Raw genomic sequence first — 21,639 nt, 5'->3', positions numbered from 1 at the left:
GGCTTCATTAGCCGCTGCTGCCCTGCATGTTTGTGGCACAGGAAACTGCCGCACTCTGTGCTCGGATTTTCCTTTGTTTTCCCGCGAACAGTGGAAAGCCAGCAGAAGCAGCAGCACCAGCAAGTTAGTCGCTCTATTGATGCTCGGTCAACCATCGAGTTTCTGTTTTCCGTTTCTGTTTGCTGAATGTTTTGTATTTCCCCCTCGACTGTTTACCCAAAGCCGCGCGCCAAACTATCAAGACTATTGAGTATTTTTTCTAGCTTTTCGCTTTTCTCGTATATATGGTATATGGATATATGCCTTCTCGACATTTTCCATCATTTTCCACTTCCCGTTTTTTCTTTTTTGTTCTGACACCACCACCTTTCCTGAATTTGTGTCACGCGTTTCAGTTCAGGCTGCGTTTTCCTGCCTCGGACCTTAATTTGTGTTTGCTGGGAAAGTAAAACAAAGCGAGAGTTGTTGACTTTTGATTCTGGCAATGGCTCAATGGATGGGTGCTTTCTGGGGTTAAGCGGTACTGTCAAGAGGGTAAAGCCAATACCAATGTTCTGCTCTAATTGAAACACAAAGCTTGAGAGTCTAGACTTCTTTTGGAGCTAGACACTTTGTGTAATTGATAGAAGCCCTAAATATGTTCCAAACTTATATTAAAACCTTGAAGTATTTACTCGAAAAGGTCCTTAAAAAATCGATTTGTTTTCTGACTTCCTTATCCCTTCCCTTGAGTGCTCCTGCCCTGCGCCTAACTTATATAATTCCTCATGTGTTTTGACACATTTCTTAATGGCACCGCGCACACTCACAGGTAAAAATGTAAAATAAATAATATAAAACTGGAGAAGGAGCCACAGGCAGGGCAGAATGAACAAATGCAAACACAAAGCCGAGGAGACAAGAAGAGAAATGATATTGTAATTGGCAATCGTTGTTGGGCATAAATCACATGCATAAGTTTTCGACCTGAGGGCATTCTGTCCGTACAAAGAGTTCTTATCCTTTTCGGCCCGCCACGTCGTTAGTTGAAGTCAAATGTTGTTTTCCAATTGGAAAATTTTTCATTAACTAATTGAACATTTTACGGCAGTCAGCAGGGGGATGCGGTGGATGGGGGGCCTTACAAAGAGGGGGGCCTGGAATGGCGCCAATATTGAATCGCAAACAGAAAGGAAACCTGGGCCTGCGCCCCCAGCCCATCTGCTAACCGATTTCCACCCACCACTTTTCACATTTTCCCGCCCCCGCACGCCACTCGGCTTTTAGTCACCTCACAAAAAACAGGCCATGGCAGCAAGACAATGAACGGACAATGTTAGACAGCCAGGACACGAAAGGACGTTGGCCCAAATGGGCAAACACACCGACAGCCACATCGGGCTGACATCCTGCGAATGTGTTCTTTGTATCTGTGAGAGCCCACAATAATTTACGAGCGCACGCTTCGTTTCAGACTTTGCTTCCGTTTGGTACAAAATGGTTTTTGACTTTTCGGGAGGTTAGGGATAAAGGTTGCTTAAAAAATTATTATAGCCTCACATCTATTCTAAAATGTTCCACTAAATAACTTGAAAAGCTTGTAACTTTACGAATTTGCACCTATCAAGGTTATCAGAAACTTTAGTGGCTTGTTTTCGTTTTTTGATATATTTATTTATGGCTCATATTTATTGAACTATCGAACAAAATTAAATATTGATTATATTTATTGCCCTGACACCTCGAACTTGCGTATTTCAATTTATTGTTTATTGAAAAGGCATAAATTTGAATATTACTTTTATAACATTTACGCAAGAAAACCTTATTCGAAATTTTCCACGAGCCGACTAACGTCACAAGAAGGTATTCCCTGGGTTCATCAATTGCCTGGGTGGAACTTTAACTCTCCTTTTAATATACAAATAATGTTGGAAATTTGCATAACTGTCTGGTCTGGTCTGGTGAGGGTTCTGCGGTGTCTATCTGTGGTATCCTCCCTCCCGAATGTCCTTTCCGCTGGACGAAGCGGATATTAAACATTAGCGCGTGCTGGACACAAAACCCAACACCCAACCCCCTGCCAACAAAAATAATTAAGGTGAAAATTGCTGTCGACACGCAAACTGAACTAAAGGAAAGAAGACCTGGTCCGGTCAGAGAGCTAAAGAGCCAAAGCCGATGCCGGACCGAAGTGGAAATATTTATATATATATTTTTGTTTTTGGCTCTGAGAAATGACCAGCGGCAGCTGATAAACCAGATGATTGGAGATGACTAATGAAACCTATTAGCCCTGTGACAGATGAGGAGTCCGTGAGCAGGCCCAGGGAGCTGTGACCGCGATGATGGATAAGCTCATTAAACTCCGCCGCCTCAAAAAAAAAACCAAATCAAAGAGTAGAGAGCAAAGGTGACGGGGGGCAGGGGATCATTACCACTGATCTTTCGGTAGCGGCTCCTTCTATACATCTAATTGAAACCCAAATCCCTTGGTGGTCAGTTGCCAGTCAACTCTTTTACTTAGCCTTAGAAAAGTAAAACGAAAATGACATTTTCCTTATCGGTGTATTCACTCTACCAGCCGGAGTAGGGAATCAATCAAGTCAGCGGGCTGAGTCCATTTCCCTTCACGGAGTTGATTGGCACTCGGAAATTCCACTTGTGCTTTGGGGCCTTGGGGATGGGCTGGTTCAGAAAGAACTGCCGGCCGTATTCCACGGGTTTCAGGCGCCTCTCGTAGCCCTCGGGTAGATCGTCCACCAGGCAACTAATCTTCAGATATCTTTGAGAATCATCCTCCAAAACATTTTCTATGGAGCACTAAGTAAGGAGTGCTTTTTAGTCCTATGACCATGGAAGTTCTTTCTAAAAACTTACACTCTCCGCCAGATGATAGAAGTCGTCTTGGAGCTCCTTCCACTCTTGTCGAAAAGATGGTTTCTCACAATAGGCTTTACTCATAATAATACGATTCTTAATTTTTAGCATAGTTCTGGTGTATTATACTTACAATCCCCTGATTTTAATTGAGAGTCAATGAAGCGGAGACCAAAGAATGATAACACCACGAAGAGTACCGCTGCGAAGCGCCGTGAATTTTGACCCATCTTTAAAATTTTTATAGTCGGAATGACTGAAGGATGATCTCAATACGAGAATAGGTTGTCAAAGGTAAAAGGACCCTAGACTGCTAGGTACAAAATTTTAAAGGAAATTTGTGAAATCTATGCTAGTAGAATCAAAGACTTCTAGATTAATAGCTAGAAGGCAAATAAGTCTCTAAAGAGGTTCAATTTTCGTTATCAAAAATCCAGGCCATTAAACCATAAACGATATTTAGCAAGAATCGGGAACCGAGTAAATCGGCTTTGTTCTAGCACCTCTAAACTTTTCCAATTCGCCATAAAAATCAACAGAAAATCTTATGGCCCCTTGTCGTAAATGGGAAACAAAAAGATAGCGCCCTTTATGGCCTGGGCACAATCAAAAGTGTTAGGCAAATATTGAACGAAATATATGGCCTTATATGGAAATTTGGAAGGGATCGAATCGGGGTTCACCAAACACATTTCACAATTTGCATGCGTTCGGAGAAAAGTGTCCGGCCCAGAAACTATAGCATTGATAAAATTTTCCAATTCGCCATAAATTCGATAGAAAATCCTATGGAAATTTTCGGCAGTTCGGCTCCCCGACTTGGTTTCTGTGTTTGCTTTCTGTGTCAGTGTCGAATATCATCGAATTCGTCTGGGCCAAGTCTGTGGGTCTGACGTTCGCTGGTGGGTTTCTGGGTTTGGCCGGAGGCGAATTTGTTGGTGCCGATTATGGTTGCTTTACGATTTAATTTCACACGAATTTATACTAGATTTCGGTGCAATTGTTTTCTGCGTCGCCGTCGCATTTATGGTGTATCAGTTGTTTATGGCCAGCACCGTATCCAAGGCAAAGTGGGGCTATACCTACAGATTTCACAACCCAAATCGGGGAGACTTGTTAGCCCAATTAATAATTATGATTGACTATAGTCGCAGATGAGCTCTGGTGTGGGAGGCCTTGGCTTTCTCTGCCAGCCCACAGATGTGCTTAATTAATTGCCGCGTAAAATTAATTTCATTTCAATTGTGCAGTCGCATCATTAGCACTGCGTACTCCTCCAAAAAAAAAATATGGTATAAACTGAGTATATTGTGGAGCCGGAAACCTGCTGAGTAAGCAATGATATCGTTTATAAGTTGCCCCCATACCGCAGTGCCTATTCCCTTTTTGCCCCAGCCATGCTCTCAAGTGCTATATCGTTTCAACTTCAGTTTCGAGTGGGCTTGAAAGGTGATTAACGCGATCATAGAAATGATGTTGGAGGAGGAGTACCGCTTGCGGTTGGGCTCATCTTTCCAAAACACCTCAAGTGGTAAGAAAAGGGGGGAGTAGTTATTACAAAGCAATAAGGCACGTGAAAAAATCCTGTATTATAGAACTACTATTTCTATTAGGACCATCCTTAAACCTAATGAGCCAAATGCTTAAGAAACTATTTACTTTATGGTTCCTCTTTGATACTCAAACAGTAACAGACCTTTCAGAATATTTTGTATATATTTTATTAAATTTTTTCCAGTGCACAATAGATCGTTAAGTGCTTAGATCATGATTCTTTCTTCCCTTCTGCGCTTGCGCACGCGCTAAATGTCAAAAAAATAACTGTGCTGATGGCGGTACGAATGTGTTGGGAAGGGGTTGGTGGAGCCGAAGACCTCATCCCACCGCCTGCTGTTTTCCCCCCCTGATGCCACCCGCTCGGCACGCCCCCCGCCCCCTTCTGACAATGGCACGCCCTCAGGCGGGCCGCCCACTTGGAACATGTCGAATCATTCATTCAGCACCCAGAGAGCAACACCACGAAATGTGGGCTGCGAGGTGTTGAAAACTAAATCGAAAAAGTGAAAAACTGAAAAAGCTTAAGCCTCCAAAACGAATCCGAGAGATACTCGGCGGCGCAGGCAGGCAGACAGGCAGGCTGGCAAGAAGGCATTTTGTGTGCATTTGTAATTGTTGAACTGCACAGCTCTGTACGGCTGTCATTATTTTCTGTAACATTTAGCAAAATCATTAATAATTGTTGCCGCGCTTGCGAGCAGGCCGTTGTTGCTCTTGGCCCGACACAGATACGCACTTAAAATTGTCAGACGACAACGGCAGAAAACAGCGATTTGGTGGCCTGCCTGGTGTTAACTTGATTAGCATTCGCATAAATTTTTGCAGTTGCATCTCGCGCCTCGCCATTTGCATAGAATGCCCATTTCGGCCTCATTGGGGTTAGAGCCATCGGATAACTATCTCCGATCTCCGATCTACAATCGCGAGTTAGACGGAATTCGAGGTGGCCCTGCCCCAATTCCCCAGCCTGAGAATTCAATTATATGCGCGCACTCGCATTATGCAAACAACAAAAAATAAATTCACTTTGAGGCGATAAGAAAGCGAAGAAATTATGAAAATTTTTTCCGAGAAAGTGCGCACAGACAAAACAAATTGCCGCGTAATCTCTGGGTCTCCTCGGGCCTCTGTGGGGTTGACAATGCCACAGACCAGAAATAAATAAATCGGAATCATTTGGGGATTACTTGTCCTGCCTTTATCGGCAAGTGCCGCCAAGTGGAATCAATCAAGTGGGCAACGGCAGCTCCTTGGAGGTTTTCGGGTTTCGGCCTTGTTTGTTTTCATTCTCGATCCCGAAGCGTGACAATATTTTGGCCACAATTCAAACGAAATGATCTCAAGGGTCTCTTCGTGTAATTAATCATGTTGACTCGAACGATAAGTTCTGCTCGGCTGAGTGCAGTGAATTTTTTCGGTATAAATGGGGAGAATCCTGGAACAGGTAGTCGAGTGTCACGGATACCCCTTGATCGTTGTGTGAGGTAAGAGGCAGTGGCATCAATAAATCTACAAGATATCGCTTGCCGGGAAATCAATAACCCTCGAAGGATACTCGCCCCCAATTTAAATATTTATTAGAAATCTTGACGATCTTGACATAAAAGTGACAAAATTGATACATTGTTATGTAAATGTTATGTTATGTTATGTGTTAGGTAGGATGTTATGTAAAGAGGGTGGAATAGGAACGAACTAATAAGTTGTAATGCCTTTAAAACCCTATACTTTAAAAGTTGGTTTAACCCATATTCCGATCCAAATGTGTACCTATTCGCGCTCCATTGATCGTTCTAGGCCAAAACGCTTATGAATTGGCTGACATTTGTCAACCCTCGGAATGGAGTCAAGTGCGGACTTGGAAATGTATCTTTAGCATATCTGGCCGCTGCGCCGCAAACAGAAGCGAAAACAAACAAAGAGCGACAAGATTCAGATGTATTTGCAAGTGTATCTTTGTGGCCATATCTGAAGAACGTCTGCTTCTGGCATTAATGGCAAATTGGCACGAAGTAAATACCGCGACAGGCGGATTAGTCAATTATCAATAGAGTTGCGAATGCGTGTGTGTGAGTGCTGGGTGTATCTGTGTGCGCAACTAATACCCGGACTGGCAGATACTTTTGTATCTTGGCTGGCGGTGTTTTTGTTTTTCTGGCTGCCACTTCACCTGCGTGTAGTATCTGCCACTGTTCACGCAAAGGTAACCACAGCTCGCTCTCGCCCTCTCTCTGTCGCGCTCTCGCGGACTGCATCTCCCCACCTGCTCGCACCTGTGTATCTGAGTATCTTGTAGCTCTCACTCTCTCTGGCGGCCGCTGATTGGCTGGCGTCTGAGTCTGCGCCGCTTTTCGGAGAGGCCACACCTCTGGTATCTCGGCGGGGGAAAAGCGACGTTTGCGTGATACTTCAGATACTTTTCAACCACCCAGCCCCCCGCCTGCCACCTGTCCCCTCCTGCCCACTGCCCCCTCGGAAAACATAAACTTTCGTCCATCGCTGTGGCTCCCTAATGGCCCCCGAGGAAACTCCAAGGGGGATGAGCCGAAATGAAAATGGCTTTTATGTGTGGCGTGCGTTGGGGTAATTTTATGATTCAGGGAATTACACGGCGAGCCGTCAAGGAAGCGAAACCATAGCACGTCCCCGCGGACACGGGGAAGTCCTCCTCCTTGACGTCGTTCTCCACCTGGCAACCGAAACTGGAATATGTAGATACAGATATGTTTTAATTGGCGCTTTATTGATTTCTGCCCACTTTGGCACAACGGCAGGCATCCAAGGTTCCCTAATTTATGCTTTAATTCTATTTAATTATGTTCTTTTTTCTTAAATGCGATGTTATCTAGCGACTGCATGGGGTCTATGAAGGTTTCGCGTGATGGGTGGACGGTTTTTATTATATTTTTTGGCTTTTTCGGATACCAACTATCAGAAATGTGTCAAAGCTAATGAAGGTGGTATGTGGTGGAGCGGATTTAAAAGGTAGGTTTATGTTTACTATGTCCTTTGATTTATTACTTCGCTCCAAAACATTTTATTAAGGTTTTAACTTCTGTAATTAAAGTCTTCTGGTATTAAAATTTTTATTACAATAATTAGAAATACATTATAAGAGGAATTAAAACACGGGTCCTCACTTTAGGTTTTATGTAAGGATGGTAAGAAGTATTTGGCGTTTTTCTGAGAAGCTTTAGATCCTTTTTCAATAGAATAGTATATCCATCTATAATATTAAATAAACCTATTTAATTCCACCCCATTTTGATTGAAAATCTTAAATGTGTTTAACCCATGACCACCTCTGCTGGAAACCAAATCTAAAATGGCGAATCCCAGGCGGTTCATTCAATTAAAATCGATCGCCGCTCTTATACGCCGTACACCTCCAATAAAATCAGCTGTGTGGCACACCTGAGAGGCCGTCGTATAAGAGCCGGGCCTCGATCACCTGAGCTCGGCAGTGAGAGTGGGAGAGCCAGGTAAGCCGAAACAACACCTGGTGAGCCACGAAAACCCTCAGATACTTTCGAAGAGAGCCGCACACAGGTACAGATACTGGGGGATGAGGTAGCTGGCAGCGACTAACTGACTGGCCTGGTCTGGCGAGGCTCGTCTGCGCGAAACCCTCGCTCGTCCAATCAGTACGAACTCGGTTCCCGCCAGCGTAGTAACTGCTTCGCCGACGAGCGCGTGAATAGTTTCCAAACGGTTTCCATACCAGATAATCAAAATAGGAAATAAATAAGACCCATAGCCGATATCCGTTGCCTGGAGTCGCGTCCAAAAGTGCCTTATTACAATTTATAGAATACGCATATACGAGTTCACTGCCGCAGCCAGAAACAAAAGATTCAAGCTACAAACCGACAGATACAAGTTACAAGTTGACGCTCAGCGAATGCGGAAGTGAGCAAAGCCGGCGGCTTTTTAATAATTTTTTGCGCTTCGAGTGCAATTAAGGCAAAAGGACGCAGTTAACGTCCGAAAACAAAAATAATAAGAAAAACAAAAAATGCTAAACGATCTTTAAATGTTCCCCATCATTCGTGCAAACAAAAGAAAACAAAAAGTGGAAGAAAGTGATCGAGTGCCTTCATTTGCATATCCTTGCAAATTAATTCAATTAAAGAGAAGAAATATTATTGAATAATACGAAAACGTGCAGCAATTTCTGTTGTTCCCAGTGCCATGTCAAACAAAAGTATTCAATAATAATATTCAATAACAAATCCCCAAAACCGAAATCGCAGCCTTAAATCGAAGTCCATCGAAGTTGATTAATCATTGCGCCTTGAACTGATCCGTTCGTGACTCGTGAGTCAGAGCAGCGCCACTTAATTATCCGCAAATAAAGTACGGATTCGAGCCGCAAATTATCGGGCTAAATATTTGGCTGCCAATTGGTAGAATTGGCAGAACCCCGGCCCTTTCCCTTCCTCCGTCCCGTGAAGCTTCATGCGAAAAACGCCGCTTAAATGCATACGGATATCATAATTGGTGAACAATTTGCCGTCAACAACAATTATTGGGTGATGCAGGTGAGTCCTGACAGTGATGTACTAATAAATTTTAAGAAATTTTCCATTTAATCAAATCAAGTTTATGTTAAAACCCTGCACTTGTTCCTGCCCAAGCTCAAGATCATTGTAAACGATTACGACCCGTAATAATATCAAAATGCGATAATTAAGCCGCTTTTATTGCAAATTAATTTTAGCCAAATTTGACAAACAATAAGCCCGAACACAAACACAAGACACAAATCACTCTAATGAAAAAAACGCTTAAGCCCACTTCCGCTTATCAAAATGCAAATCTCGCCCAGGCCCGGGCCAGATTTTGGCGATTCTGGTGCCAGATTTTTGCGAGTACGGGAGTATAAATAAAACGCACGCGGCAATCGCAAATTACAATAAAACCGAAAACAAATTAGCTCGATTATCGATGGATTGGATACAGATACTCGCAAGCCCGTACGTATGGGTCTTGGAGATGAGGAGACGCGGCTCGGCGCGGAGCTTGTGTGTTTTCGAGTATGTTTTCACACAGATTAGCACCTCGCATTTCCTCAGGTGTCCCTCTGAAACGAAATGTTTCTGTTACGGGTTCTGGTACCTTCGCTGCCCATCTGTATATATATTTTTTATTTATTTGACAATCGATTTGTAAATCTCGTTATCACCTGTGGGCGAATCCGCTGCACTGGCACCTCTTTAAGCCGTTCTTAAACACGGTCGGTTGGCTCCTTTGAACTTTTACGGACATTTGGCCGCACTTTTCACGCGTTCCGCGCTGAAATGTGTAGCGATCCTCCTCCTCGATGCATCTCCTTATTTTTTCCAATGTTGTGTCCAATGTTTGCCAGCCTGTTTTTCCGTCCCGTCAGTCTTCAGTTGTTTGCCTCAATTGTTTGACTCGCGCTTACTTGCGAAGCTCTGGGTCAATATTTGTCCTCAACACTTTGCCAATGTGCCCAGTGTCGTTCGTCGCCTTCGGAATTGCCGATGAGTTGCCTTCGCAGGTCTGTCCTCAGGTCTAGTTGGGGTTATAGTTGTATTCCGACCGATCAGGGTGGCTTTGTGTTCTACAACTGTCTTGCGGATGAGTAATATTCGCTTTAATTCTGGCCTCTACAGAACCTTAATGTAGCGGAACCGATCGAAGAAAGGAAGAGTAGGGAGTCCCATGCCCTCTGAAAAATAAAGTAAAACTTTACCACCCCTCACTTATCTTTGCCATTATTGTAGATACTTTTTGTAGAACAACAAGCCTACCAGTTTTACGCCCATTGATAAAAACTTTCCCCAAGAAGTCTAGCCCCACTAAGTGACTCTTCAGAATACTTCCTTCCAGTCAAGATAAGCAGAAGACTATACACATACGTGACGGAGTGGGGGCTACAGGAGAACCTTCGGTATTGGCGATTCCGGGGAAAAAGCATTGTGGTTGTCGTAAAAGAGCTGGGTGTTCGTTTCGATGGCCGGAGGGACAAGTGTTGTTGCTTGTTCCGCCTGTCACCATCAATAGCTGCACTAATTAGGCATGTGTTGTCAAATATTTACACACAGTCGCAAAAGTACAAAGCGCTGTAGCCCCTGCACACCTCTCTGCCCCTCGGTCTTCCAATTCTTCTCGTCTCGGCCGGCTCTGATAAGTCGCCAGGAGAGGGAGGTGGCGGAGCTTCTTCCGTTTTCCACTGATTTAACAGATATGGTAAGATATGGCAAGGTAATTCCCACGACTCGGTGCGATTATGACGAAAAACTTTCATATTTTATGGCCGGCAACGAAATTGGTTTACGACCGTTTACAGGGAATTAGCAAGCAATGAGTATCCGAGTCAGATAGTTGGATACTTTCAGTGAATAATGGAACTAATCAAGCACGTAGGCATTCCTATATTCCGCTGGGGCTATGCTCTGATTAATGGCCCTGAACCGGGCACTGAGCCCCAATCGTAAATAATTAAATATAGATAAAGTCAGATAGCTCTCATACTCTAAGACTGTCAGCACGGGCCAAAGAATTATGCAAATTCTGGGGGAAACTAAACGAAACCTGCAATCGAAGCAGTTGAGGTGATTTGTCAATAAAGAAATAAGAGCCATGTACTCCTCATAGATGAAATAAAAGTATATGGGTATATGACCATTCGAATCTATATAAAATATTTGCATTTACGAATCAGAATCAGAATCAGACAAAGGCGGCCGCCTTCAAAGTCGAAATCGTTGCTGAAATTTAACAAGAATTGCAGCCTGATATCTGACGGATACAAAATTGCCCCCTCTCCCCGCCAGTCCTCAACTGAGCCATAAAAAATCGTGGCAAATTAGATAGAAAAGGCCAAATAATGGTCCCGATAAGATAATGATGCGAAATGTTCATGTCAATAGTTGACTTTCCATTTCGAAATGAGTTCAAGATTGGATCGTAGCCCAAACAAAACACCAAATGCCAATTACACACCGTCCACCCGCCCAGACCCAAAACAGTTAAATAATAATAATAATAACTGGAGTAGGTCCTAAAACAGTTTGCCGAAAATCTCATTAAGGCCCAGTGGGAGATCGTCCATCGTTTTCGATTGACCTAGCTGATTCCTAAGACCTGGCCGAGTCCCCCGAACAATTTCGATTTCCTAAATCATTCCGAAGGCGCCACAGTACTACGGCTCTTTGATTTCTAGTTTTTGCCATATTTTTTTGGCAACTCATGCAAATGAAAACGAAAACTGCCAAAAATGGGGCAGAGCGGAAGGCGAGGAAAAATATCATTTATTTGTAGTCAGTTTTGATTGATTCGCCGACTGGCCAAATTGGAGGTCAGAATCGGGCACGCGAATTAATCACTCACTTTTCGGTGATTGCATCCAAAGAACTTCGAGGAAATATGATGGGCCAATATCGGAGAAAGCACATTTATTCAATTTATATCTCAAGATATAGGACTTAGCCATTGAATTCCTATTTCCTCAAAGAGTGTCCAGTCCAGTATCTGATAAAATGTCTAAGGGAATAAAACACAGTATCCATCAATCTCCCATTTTTTTGAAAACCTTTTAAATAGAATCTGTAGAATCTGCAGATCTTTTTCATGCCAATTTTATAGCACGTGAGTGAACATTTATTGCCCCAGGCAAGCCCTTTTGCCCCACTAATTCCAACATTTCTTCGCGTCAGCTCAAATTTTTGATAGATTGCCGGGCCTAAAGCCGAAATAAAAAGAGAAGAAAAAGCGAACGTGTTTGGATTCGGCGAATTATTGCGGAAACTAGTTTGCCGAAATATGCGGAGAATAAAGGCAGGCCTAAAGCCGAAAGAGGTGCTAAAACCCCGTTGGGACCTCTTTTCGATCCGAACATTGAAGCGCAATTCGTTTCAAGTTTGATTGGATCAAAAGCTCAGTGGATGACAGCGACACGTTTCCTTCAAAATGGAAATGGAATGAAATCAAAATTAAAGTTGCGAGCTGCTCATTTGATGCCGCATTAAGATCAATTATTTGATTATGAAACAAAATCTGCGTAAAATCTTCAAATAGTTGACCCCAGCCGATGTCAAATGGCCGAGCTGTAAATTTCAGCCGACGAGCTCTGTCAAGGCAACAAAAACAAGGTGAGAAATGAGTCAAAATAACAATGGGCTGAACACATTTGATCGCGGCCCGATGATAAAGCCATCATCAGATATACACATACTAGATTGGATGGGACAGAGACTGGGGCTGAGGCTGGACTGGACCCATCGCCATTGCCGTCGATCGTCAAGCCCCACAAAAGTTCAAACAAACATGTCCGACTTAAATTCAAATTGCAAATTTAAATTGAAATCGAAATCGAATTCGTTGTTGTAAACACATTTCGCAAGCCACCATATAATCTTGTTTATACATTTATTTGGTGGGCGAACTGAAAGAGAGAGATCAGCAGCGAACATGCGCCTAAAATTATTTCAATTCACATTATTTGCTTACTTAACTTTTATCACCCGGGCCAAGATACATATCTAAGCCCGATAATTGCCAGAGTACCCAAGTATACACGAAACGTTGAAGCAACTTTGAGAAGAGGCGCCCAGCATTGAGATCTCTTTTGGGCAATTGACCCACTAATAGAGCCTGTCAATAAACGTGGCCAGCGGCTTCGATTTGGCCATTGAACTTTGGCTGGTGGCCCCTTGGATGGGGGCCCCTCGGCTATATTTCCTGTAAACACAAATTAATTGCCCGCAAATCCTGTTCGGCCGATCGGCCCATCGGCTGGGCATTATTCAACAGTTTTCATTTCAAATTTTTATTGATTCGAGGCTTATGCTCAACATGTTGCGCATGCCAAGTTTTCCGTAAAACTAAAGCCCCTTTTCACGCTCCAGCGATCCTTTGGGCTGCGATCGGAAATTGGCTCTGTAGGCCCAGTGTTCCAGGGCACTTCCTGTATCACCCCCGAGAAATATGCCCTTTCGATAGCCGATTCATAGCTTCACTGGTCACCCTAATAGCCGTCGTCGATATGTGTTATGATTGCTTAGCGTGAAATTGTGAGAATAGTTCGGAGCGACGCGTCATCGACATCAATTAATATTTTATGATGCATTCCAGCGGGTCCTCGAAGGATATTCAATATCCCGGTGATATGCAATAGCTGTGCGAATGGTTTTATGCTAATGAGTGCGGGGGTGAAAAATTCTAGAGGATATGGAAATGAACAAGGGCGACTCTGGGGAAGTGCGAAAGTGTGGTGTTTTTGTGGGCCATAATACATGGCTTGGGAAAAATAAACTAGAGTCATTAGACAAATAGAGTAGAGCTCAGGGTATAATAACACGGCAGGAAGTCTCTGGGCTGAAATTTAGTGCAAATACTACGAATTTATTCATTTACTCGCACAAAGATCATTTGCTATGGTTGTTTGCATTCTCCAGAACCCATAACTAATTTAAAACATTTATTTATGGGAAAACGCTAACCTAAAACCAATAAAAAACCAATTAAATCCACTTACAAGTCCCCCACAAATAAATTTCAAAACAAATCGCTGGCAATAGGAATAGAAAATGGCGCTCCAGACTCTGTAGGAACAACGACAATAGCCGTATCAATATCAGTCAGTTTCGAGTGACTTGCCATCAGAATAAATAAACTTATATATAGCCAGGCCAAATAAAAAATACATTTAAAGCCAGCCAATAATGAAAATAGATACACAAACACACGGCCAGACAGCGTACAATAGACAACAATCGATAGTCAACAACATCAGTCAGAGAGATATGTAAACTGAAATGAGAAAAAGGAAAATAATAGTTAGGCGATGGAAAAAAAACTGTCGCAAATTGCGGTCATTCGTCATGCGCACATAAGCAGAACGACAGCAACAGCAACAGCAACAGCTACAGCAGCAATATCGCAAGCACAGCAGCAACATCGCCGACACAGCAGCAACTGCTGGCAAAACGCTCGGCAAATGGCGTCGTGGCCATAGGTGGGGGCGAGTGGGAGGGGGAGCCGAGTGCCCAGGGGGAGCAGGGCTAGATGAGCGAGCGAGACGGCTAGCCAGTTGGAGCGGGAGGGAAAGAAGCCAGCGATGGGCAACAGCAACGTTTAGCGGCTTTGTTTCTATTATAATCCAGCGAAAAAATTAACTTGGCGACTTTTTTTTTTGCTCTTCACGCATAAATATGAAAAGTTTTAAGTGTGTAGAAATCAGGGGCTTGGAGTTCATATTTTTTAGAAGGGATAACTATTAATAGTTCAATAAAAAGGTCATAGAAATATTTTAGTAGCAACCTTTAATCAGAAAAGTTTACTTGATTTAGTTACTAACGTAAGGGATAACCCCCTTTATAGCCACCCCTGACAGCTCACACTTTGTGCCGCTGTTTTCTCACTGCCTGATTTTTTTTCTTTTTGTTTTTCGTTCCAACTATGAAATGTGTTTTGATTTGCTGCGCTTGCGAAGCTCAGATATTGCTTTTGCTGGCTGCTGGTTGGACGCTTCCAGAGGGGGTGGCTGCTGCCCAGGGGGCTGGGGGCGGGGGTGGCCGTCTCAACATGGCGACGCTGACTTTTGCTGCTTAATGGTGCTTAACAGCCTTCGAGCGGAGCGGAGCGGAATGGAGCCGAGCTGAGAGACTGCGTGACACTGCGCATGTCCCGCAAAAGTATCTAACAGATAGCCAGTATCTGAGTATCTAATAGGTGAGTGTGTGCGAGCACTATATAGGAAGACAATTGCTACAACCGTTAGAACTAAAACGGAAACTGTCGATACGATGGCAGCCATTTTTGGTTTGTTGGGGAAATTAAATCGATGAGTTAAAAATAAATATTTTAAAATAGGCGTATGTCTAATATTACCGCAGTATACGTTCAGCCCCCTCCAAAAACACAAAAAACATTCCCATATCAATTTCAGTCAGCAATTTGTCGACCATTAGTCTCTCCCAAAAAATAAAAAATATCCAAACACAAAACTAATGCCACAACTTCAGCGGAGTATCTTTCCCACCTTTCCCTCCCAGACGAAAATATCGAAGCTATTGTTTGGTCTCCGATCCGACCGTTGTTATGATGGCTATTAACGCTATTATTATGAAAATTTTCAGCATCATTGATTTTTGTTACCGATTTTCTAATTTAACCAAATTATTGTTTATTCCCTCGTCGTTGATTTATATCATTTTTGCCTCTTGAATCTTGGGATCTTTTATACCTATACTTTTCGATGTTTTGTCTTTCAGTTTCTAGTTGTTGTTTTAGTCCCACCAGTCTCACCCGCCTACCTTTGGCCAAGTAAGACCATTGGGGATTCGGGTTTTCTGTTAACAGGTTGCGTAAATATCTCTTGGCCTCAATGAAATACCTCCACACTCAGACATCCACAGTCCGATAAACAGACTCATAGATAGGAAGACTTTTTCCTCAATGAAATGTTGAAAATTAGCATAATCTTTGGTTGCCTTTCTCATTGGGCCTTTACACTGGTCAACAGATCTGGACTTTGGGGTATCTGGACTAGGGCTTAGCTTACAAAGTGCACATTATATAGGACTACAAGATATACAAGAGTTTAAGTTCTTCCAAAGAAGTGCCTGGTTCTTAAAAGACTTAAAAGTAAAAGTGTTGGCTCTACCTGTAGTACAGTGTTCCCTCAAAAGGCGGCACACGCAGAAGAAAAATAAAAGCGAAACCTGTTCACGTTTTAAACGAAAATCTTGTCGGACATGATGTTCCCCTCGGGTGGAGTAAAATCGAGGGGTTTCTTGGGCTGCTGCGGTTATTTGTTTGTTGGTGTCAAAGCTGTCACATATTTTATGCAGCGTTCAGGGTACGGGGGGTTCAAGGGGTCACAGTGACCCACACGCATTCATCTCTATCTCCCTCAGAGCCGAGGCCCCTCGCCGCCACCTCCGCCCCTGGATCACTGCACATGCATTTTAATTTCCCAGTTGTTGGTAATTGCCGGCCCGTCCCCTTGGGCCATCATGCCGCATTTGTCCCGGCCGAGAGAGCTATGATTTCTTGCCAAGCTTTTCTGCCAGTCGTGATTGCATTTGGCAGGCGGGGGCCAGGAGGTAATGTCCCGGCCAGACATATGTTAGCCTTATAATTTATGCCCCTGTATTTTGTATGATTTTTGTTTATTAATTGTGCAAGCCGATCGTCAAAATATTTGCCGCCTCCGGGCTCTCCTTACTTTAGTTTATTTGTTTTTAAAACACCAGCTATTTGGCTTTCTCTGTGTGGCAATTTATTTAATTACATAGAACGCCGGCCAAGGTTGCCTGCCGATAATTTATATGTCACAGTTAAATTAAACGAATTTAACTGGTGAATTAAGCTAACAAAACCCCAGAGTCGAATAATTGAGAAGCGAATTCTTGCTTTTTCCCGTCGTGTTTTAAATCCTCCGCCGCTTAATTAAACTCATTTGGGTGGATCGTTAAAATAAATCAAGCGGGGTAATAAGTGAAATTAGTTAAATGAGCCATAAACAAAACTCAGTTATGTTAGTCGCAGGGTGTAAATAATAAATCGCTGGCGAAACTGAAAGTACGCTCCGGCAGATGAGAACGGTAGATTGCAGTTTAATAATAATAAAGGTTAAATTAATTAATTTTTAGCCACTAAGCAGAGTTTATTTAAACGAAATTAACTTCAAATCTTACAACATTTTCTCACTCCCCTAGGTTTGTCATATTTCACAGCAATACCATTTATCTCGTCTAATTAAACGCCGCAAAATAAATGCTTAATTGGACAGATAGACTTTTGAATGAGCAACTGATATATGTTTTGGGAAGGGGAGTCGAACCGATCAGAAATCGAGAAATGTTAAACAGTAGCTGGAGCAGCAACCTGCTGGCATTTTAACTTGCCACACAATCTGCATATGCGAATGTGGCACACAAACGGCTGATATTTGAACTGACTAGTTGACTGGCCGCCGAAATAGATGTGTGCCAAAAGATTTTGACAGGCCAACTATCAATTTATATCGTTAATGTGGAAAACTTCGGCAGACTTCCAGCACAGTCCTCCAGTCCTCAAGGCCCGAATCGGAGCTAATTGAATTGTCGATAAGGCAAACGTTTTGACAGCTTGACAGCTGCCTAAAATTTGAATTTGAATTCGGAGGGAAACACACAGAGCTGCAGGCCCAACTGGAAATGTCACTTCGAAGAAGTTACTGCCTGGCCCACATTGCGTATACGCGGCGTTGACTCATTGTCTTTATTATTGTTTGTTTGTGTTTTGGGTTTTTGCGAGGCGGCATTCTAAGCACTCGATTGTGCCGCAATTCGACCCAGTTTGAAGCACAATAAGAACCACGGGCCCAGCCAGCACCACAGCCACTATGAGTCATTGCAACTCCAGTTTTGGATGTCCCAGCTGCCGAGCTCCTTTGAAGCTTTTGCGAAATTTATGCGCACAATATGCGAAATTTATTGTAATGACAATCGCTTAGTGCATAATTCGCTTCCCGCCCCCTGTGCCTCCTTATTTTGTACTTTTTTCTCCCAAAGCCGGGCCAGCAGGAAACGGGCAATCATTGGGGCTTGTTTTGTTGTTTCGGCTTTTGGGATTTTTATGATTTTTTTGGATGCAGCTGCTCCAATTGACGCCCACCTGCAAAATGCGGCAAGGGGGCACATCTGACGTCAGAGTGGGCCGAGATGTGCATAAATCAAAGTGAGATATAAGTGTCCGAGCTTAGCAGGGTATAATCTTTTATTACAAGGAAAACACCAAAAGAAGAACTGGTTTTTCAAACATTATAAAATATGAATAAATTTTTATCAAATGCAGAACATTATAAGTTTTTATTGACAACACATTTTATCAGATTTTGAAGAACATTTATCACTTGTTTTTTCGGGAATGCGTTTACAACTGAGTTATTTTGTTTACAAAACCTTAGCTCTGCCTGAATCCTTCATCAAGCAGGTGTCAGTCTCAGCTTTGAACTTTTCAGGCCCAGCTCCTCGGGTTGCTTTCGTTTTCATTGAACAATGTGCATCATTAACGCAAAATGCTGGTTGCTGTTACCGTATTGTGCTGGCTGGGTTTTTGCGACTCGTTAACAAAAGCGCAAATATTTTAAGCTTAAATTTTGTGTTGTTTTGCGTTTGCGTTTTTGGTTTTGTTATTTTTACAACAAATACTTCTGGCCGGGCTCGGTCTTAATGAAGTGCGATTCAGATTCGCACGAAGCCAGGATACTGTTTGGTCAATGTGTATTAAGTTTATTTTTGTGGTCGCGCCAAATGAGGAAGCTGAAATGTTTCTGGCAAGTGAAACAGTCCCCCTTAGACCCCGGAACACCTCGGGAATCCATCTGGGACTCACGTGCGGCTGACTTTGTGACTTTTGTGGGCTGGTCTTTGACCATTTTTGGCCAGACTTTGTTTTTGGGGTCTCTTGCATTGATTAACGCATTTCTTTGGCTGTCCAGTGGCTCTATGGTTGCTGTTTTCCTGGTCCGGTCCATTGTTGCTGCTGTTGTCGGTGGAGCTGCCGATTTGGCAAGTGATTTATGCCGCCGTTGGGGGAACTGCCGCTGACACATTGCGGAGACACATTTGTAGCTAATAAGTTTAGTGGCATAATGAATGGCATTTGAAAAGGCCCATTGAATCGCCAATCGAGAATATGTGGCATAAAGTATGTGGTGCTACTTGGTATTGCAACATGTGCCAGCATTTCAATGAATCACTGGCAATAAATCTGGGTCAAAAGGAGCCAAAAGAGCTGACACATTTGGTTGAAGATTGCGGAACTGGTCTACGGAGAAATTTTAAGCCTTAATATATTCCTCTCACATAAAAGGTTTTATTTCCTTCAAAATTAATTGCTCATTATTGGAAATAGTTTTTAATTGAACATTTTATTGCCTACTTTATGACTTTACTAATGTATTTATTAATCATTTAATGTTCTCTATACCTTTTGGATTTAATCTTACCATATAGACCCTCTTTTTGTGGGTTTCTTCCACCTCCCCCTCTTCGCACTAAGCACTTAAAAAGCGGAAAAAATACACAATGTCGGACATTGCCAGTTAATTTTTTTAAAGACGCGCACGCGCCAATGCCAACGTCAGCGTCGCCGTCGCCGCTGGCAGCCCACCTTCGCAACTACACAAAGGTGTTAAAATGCCGGCCGAAAGGGCAGAAAGGCAAAGGACAAAGCGGGAGGAGGGCCGGGAGCGGGCGACGAGGGCTAAGGTGGTTAATAACCCGAGCCAAGCCGAGCCGGAGCGCTAATGAAAAAGACAGGCTAAAATAAAGCGGAATGACGTCAAAACTAAAGAGATCCCAGGGAGGGGAGGCCACAGATAGAGTACAGTATACATATGGCGAATGAACTGAACGGGGTCCGGTTCGAGGGTTAAGGTCCACTTCTGACCGCGTCATCGGCGGGTCCTTAAAGTGATATGGGGGCGGGCTAAGCAGAATTTATGATGATCACCAAAAAGTTGATCGCAGCTGATGAATGGGTTCAAAAGTGGAGGAATATTTGCAGCTGCCCCCATTAGACGTTTGATTTTTTTAATGGACTTTTGAGAAATCGAAAATAGGAGTAGGGAGAGAGATAGATAGAGGGGCAGGTAATGCCCCATGCTTTTCTTTTAACACCTTTTCGAGAGATTTGTGCTGTTGTTGCTGTTTGCCTTGCCACTTAGCGCCTCTTTTACGATTAGAGAAAAAATAGGAAATAGGTTTGGAGTGGGGCTGAGGGGCAGACCTCATTTAATTATGTAAACGACACGAGCGTGGCTCGGGTAGAAGATAGGAGGCCCATTTATGTCAAATTGACACCTTGTGGGTCCGCTCTGCAGTGCCCAGTTCCCTAGTGATGCACTTAGAAAAAAACAATCAGTTCTTGCTATTTTATTTAAATAGGAAACATTTTTGTATATGTTCGAAAAAAACCTAAAATTTTAAAAGGCTAAAATGAGTTCAATGTTAGAAAAATGTATATTTCCACTCTTTTTCTCTCAGTGCATCTAAACTCTTCGGTGTTTCCAAAATTCCACATGCATCTCCGCTTCTCATTTCCCTCTCTAATACACTTTAAATATTTATGAGCCCGTGCCTTGTCCTCTTTCGGCCAATTGATGAGTTCAGCTGAGATAAAGGTGTTAAAGTTTGTTTTAGCCTTTGGTCCATCGTACGGATTTGTCAGTTATAGCGCGGGTCTACTGTTTGCTTTCGCAGGTGCCAAAGCAAAGCCAAAGCCAAAGGCAAACGCGAAGGAGACGCGTCCAGCTGTGCCGACAAATTGTGGCTGGCGACAAGCAAATAAACAGAATCAAGCCCGCGCTGCATGAGCTGCATTTTCCTGCAGTCCACACCCCAGTGCCTCCCCCCACGTCACAGTTTTCCCCCTTCCACCTGGCCCCTCTGCCGGAGGAGAGCAGCTCGCGTGTAAATGATTCTCGCCACATGTCCATGTAAAGACTTTTCTGAGGCGAGTGTGACTTTGTGGCACAGGTAGCCGCTTGGCTTGTCAATACCTACACGCCTGCCTGCGAACAGAAACCCAGTGTGGCATGCCACGAAGCCCAAGTCAATAAAAGAGGGGCTACACTCGAGAAATTATTGATTTAAAACTGAAGGAAAATATAATAGACTTTAACTTGTTTTGTTGCTAAAAATATGCTAAAAAGTATTGAAAAAATTAACTTGAATTTACAAGACCACATCCCACAGGGCACAATCCCCTCATTCGATGCAAATCAATGACTCCCCAAGCAGCAAATCCCCAAGGCAAATGCAAAGTGGTCGCCTTGTAATCTGCCTGCGACTCACAAATGAACAAAAAATTCAATTCCCAGAAATTGACTGGAAATCGCAAGCCTAGAGACCCACGTTTGGGTGACATTTCAAGTATTTCGCCAGGCCAGGGAGTTGGTCATTTCACAACGGAAAATGGAAAATGGAAAAACGAAACGAAACGATGCAAAACGCATGTCGAGCATGGGCTGCACTTGTCGTTGGCTCCTCGGAGGAGCAGGGAGCTACCCAACTACTGTTCCAAATTTGATTTGCCATGCTGATTTGGCGGCGGGAAAGCCGGTGGGGGGCAGAAGGTGAAGGAGGAAAATGCGGAAAACATATTTGGCATAGTTTTCCCCTCTAACTCTCTTACTCTTTCGCTTTCTGTATGGGTGTCTCTTTCTCTCGTTGGGAAAGATTTATGTGCGGCCGGTCCAAT

The 21,639-nt window shown here is 43.3% G+C and overlaps 2 protein-coding genes across 3 annotated transcripts in view; one reads left to right on the top strand and one right to left on the bottom strand.

The window, feature by feature from the left end:
- Positions 1 to 2,471: 2,471 nt before the first annotated feature.
- On the bottom strand, positions 2,472 to 3,209 carry LOC108126240 (uncharacterized). The gene is made up of 3 exons (XM_017242703.3): positions 2,993 to 3,209; positions 2,860 to 2,933; positions 2,472 to 2,802 (listed from the first exon to the last, which is right to left on the bottom strand). Exons 1-3 carry the CDS (start codon positions 3,087 to 3,089, stop codon positions 2,581 to 2,583), a joined length of 393 nt encoding a protein of 130 aa, XP_017098192.2. The 5' UTR covers positions 3,090 to 3,209; the 3' UTR covers positions 2,472 to 2,580.
- Positions 3,210 to 8,055: 4,846 nt separating this feature from the next.
- The window catches only part of dar1 (dendritic arbor reduction 1), a 27,572-nt gene continuing 13,988 nt past the window's right edge, over positions 8,056 to 21,639 (top strand). The window contains exon 1 of one of the 2 annotated variants that reach the window (XM_017243032.3): positions 8,056 to 8,957. In XM_017243032.3, the coding sequence (XP_017098521.2) occupies positions 8,895 to 8,957 (63 nt within the window). In that variant the 5' untranslated portion in view covers positions 8,056 to 8,894. Of the gene's footprint in view, positions 8,958 to 14,987; positions 15,118 to 21,639 lie in introns of those variants that run through there. The other variant, XM_070279820.1, reaches the window with a different exon arrangement.

The sequence above is a fragment of the Drosophila bipectinata genome, chromosome 3L, assembly GCF_030179905.1.
Source record: "Drosophila bipectinata strain 14024-0381.07 chromosome 3L, DbipHiC1v2, whole genome shotgun sequence".
NCBI lineage: Eukaryota > Metazoa > Arthropoda > Insecta > Diptera > Drosophilidae > Drosophila > Drosophila bipectinata.
The sequence above is the reverse complement of the archived record's forward strand: the minus strand, read 5'-3'. Positions and strand labels throughout refer to the sequence as shown.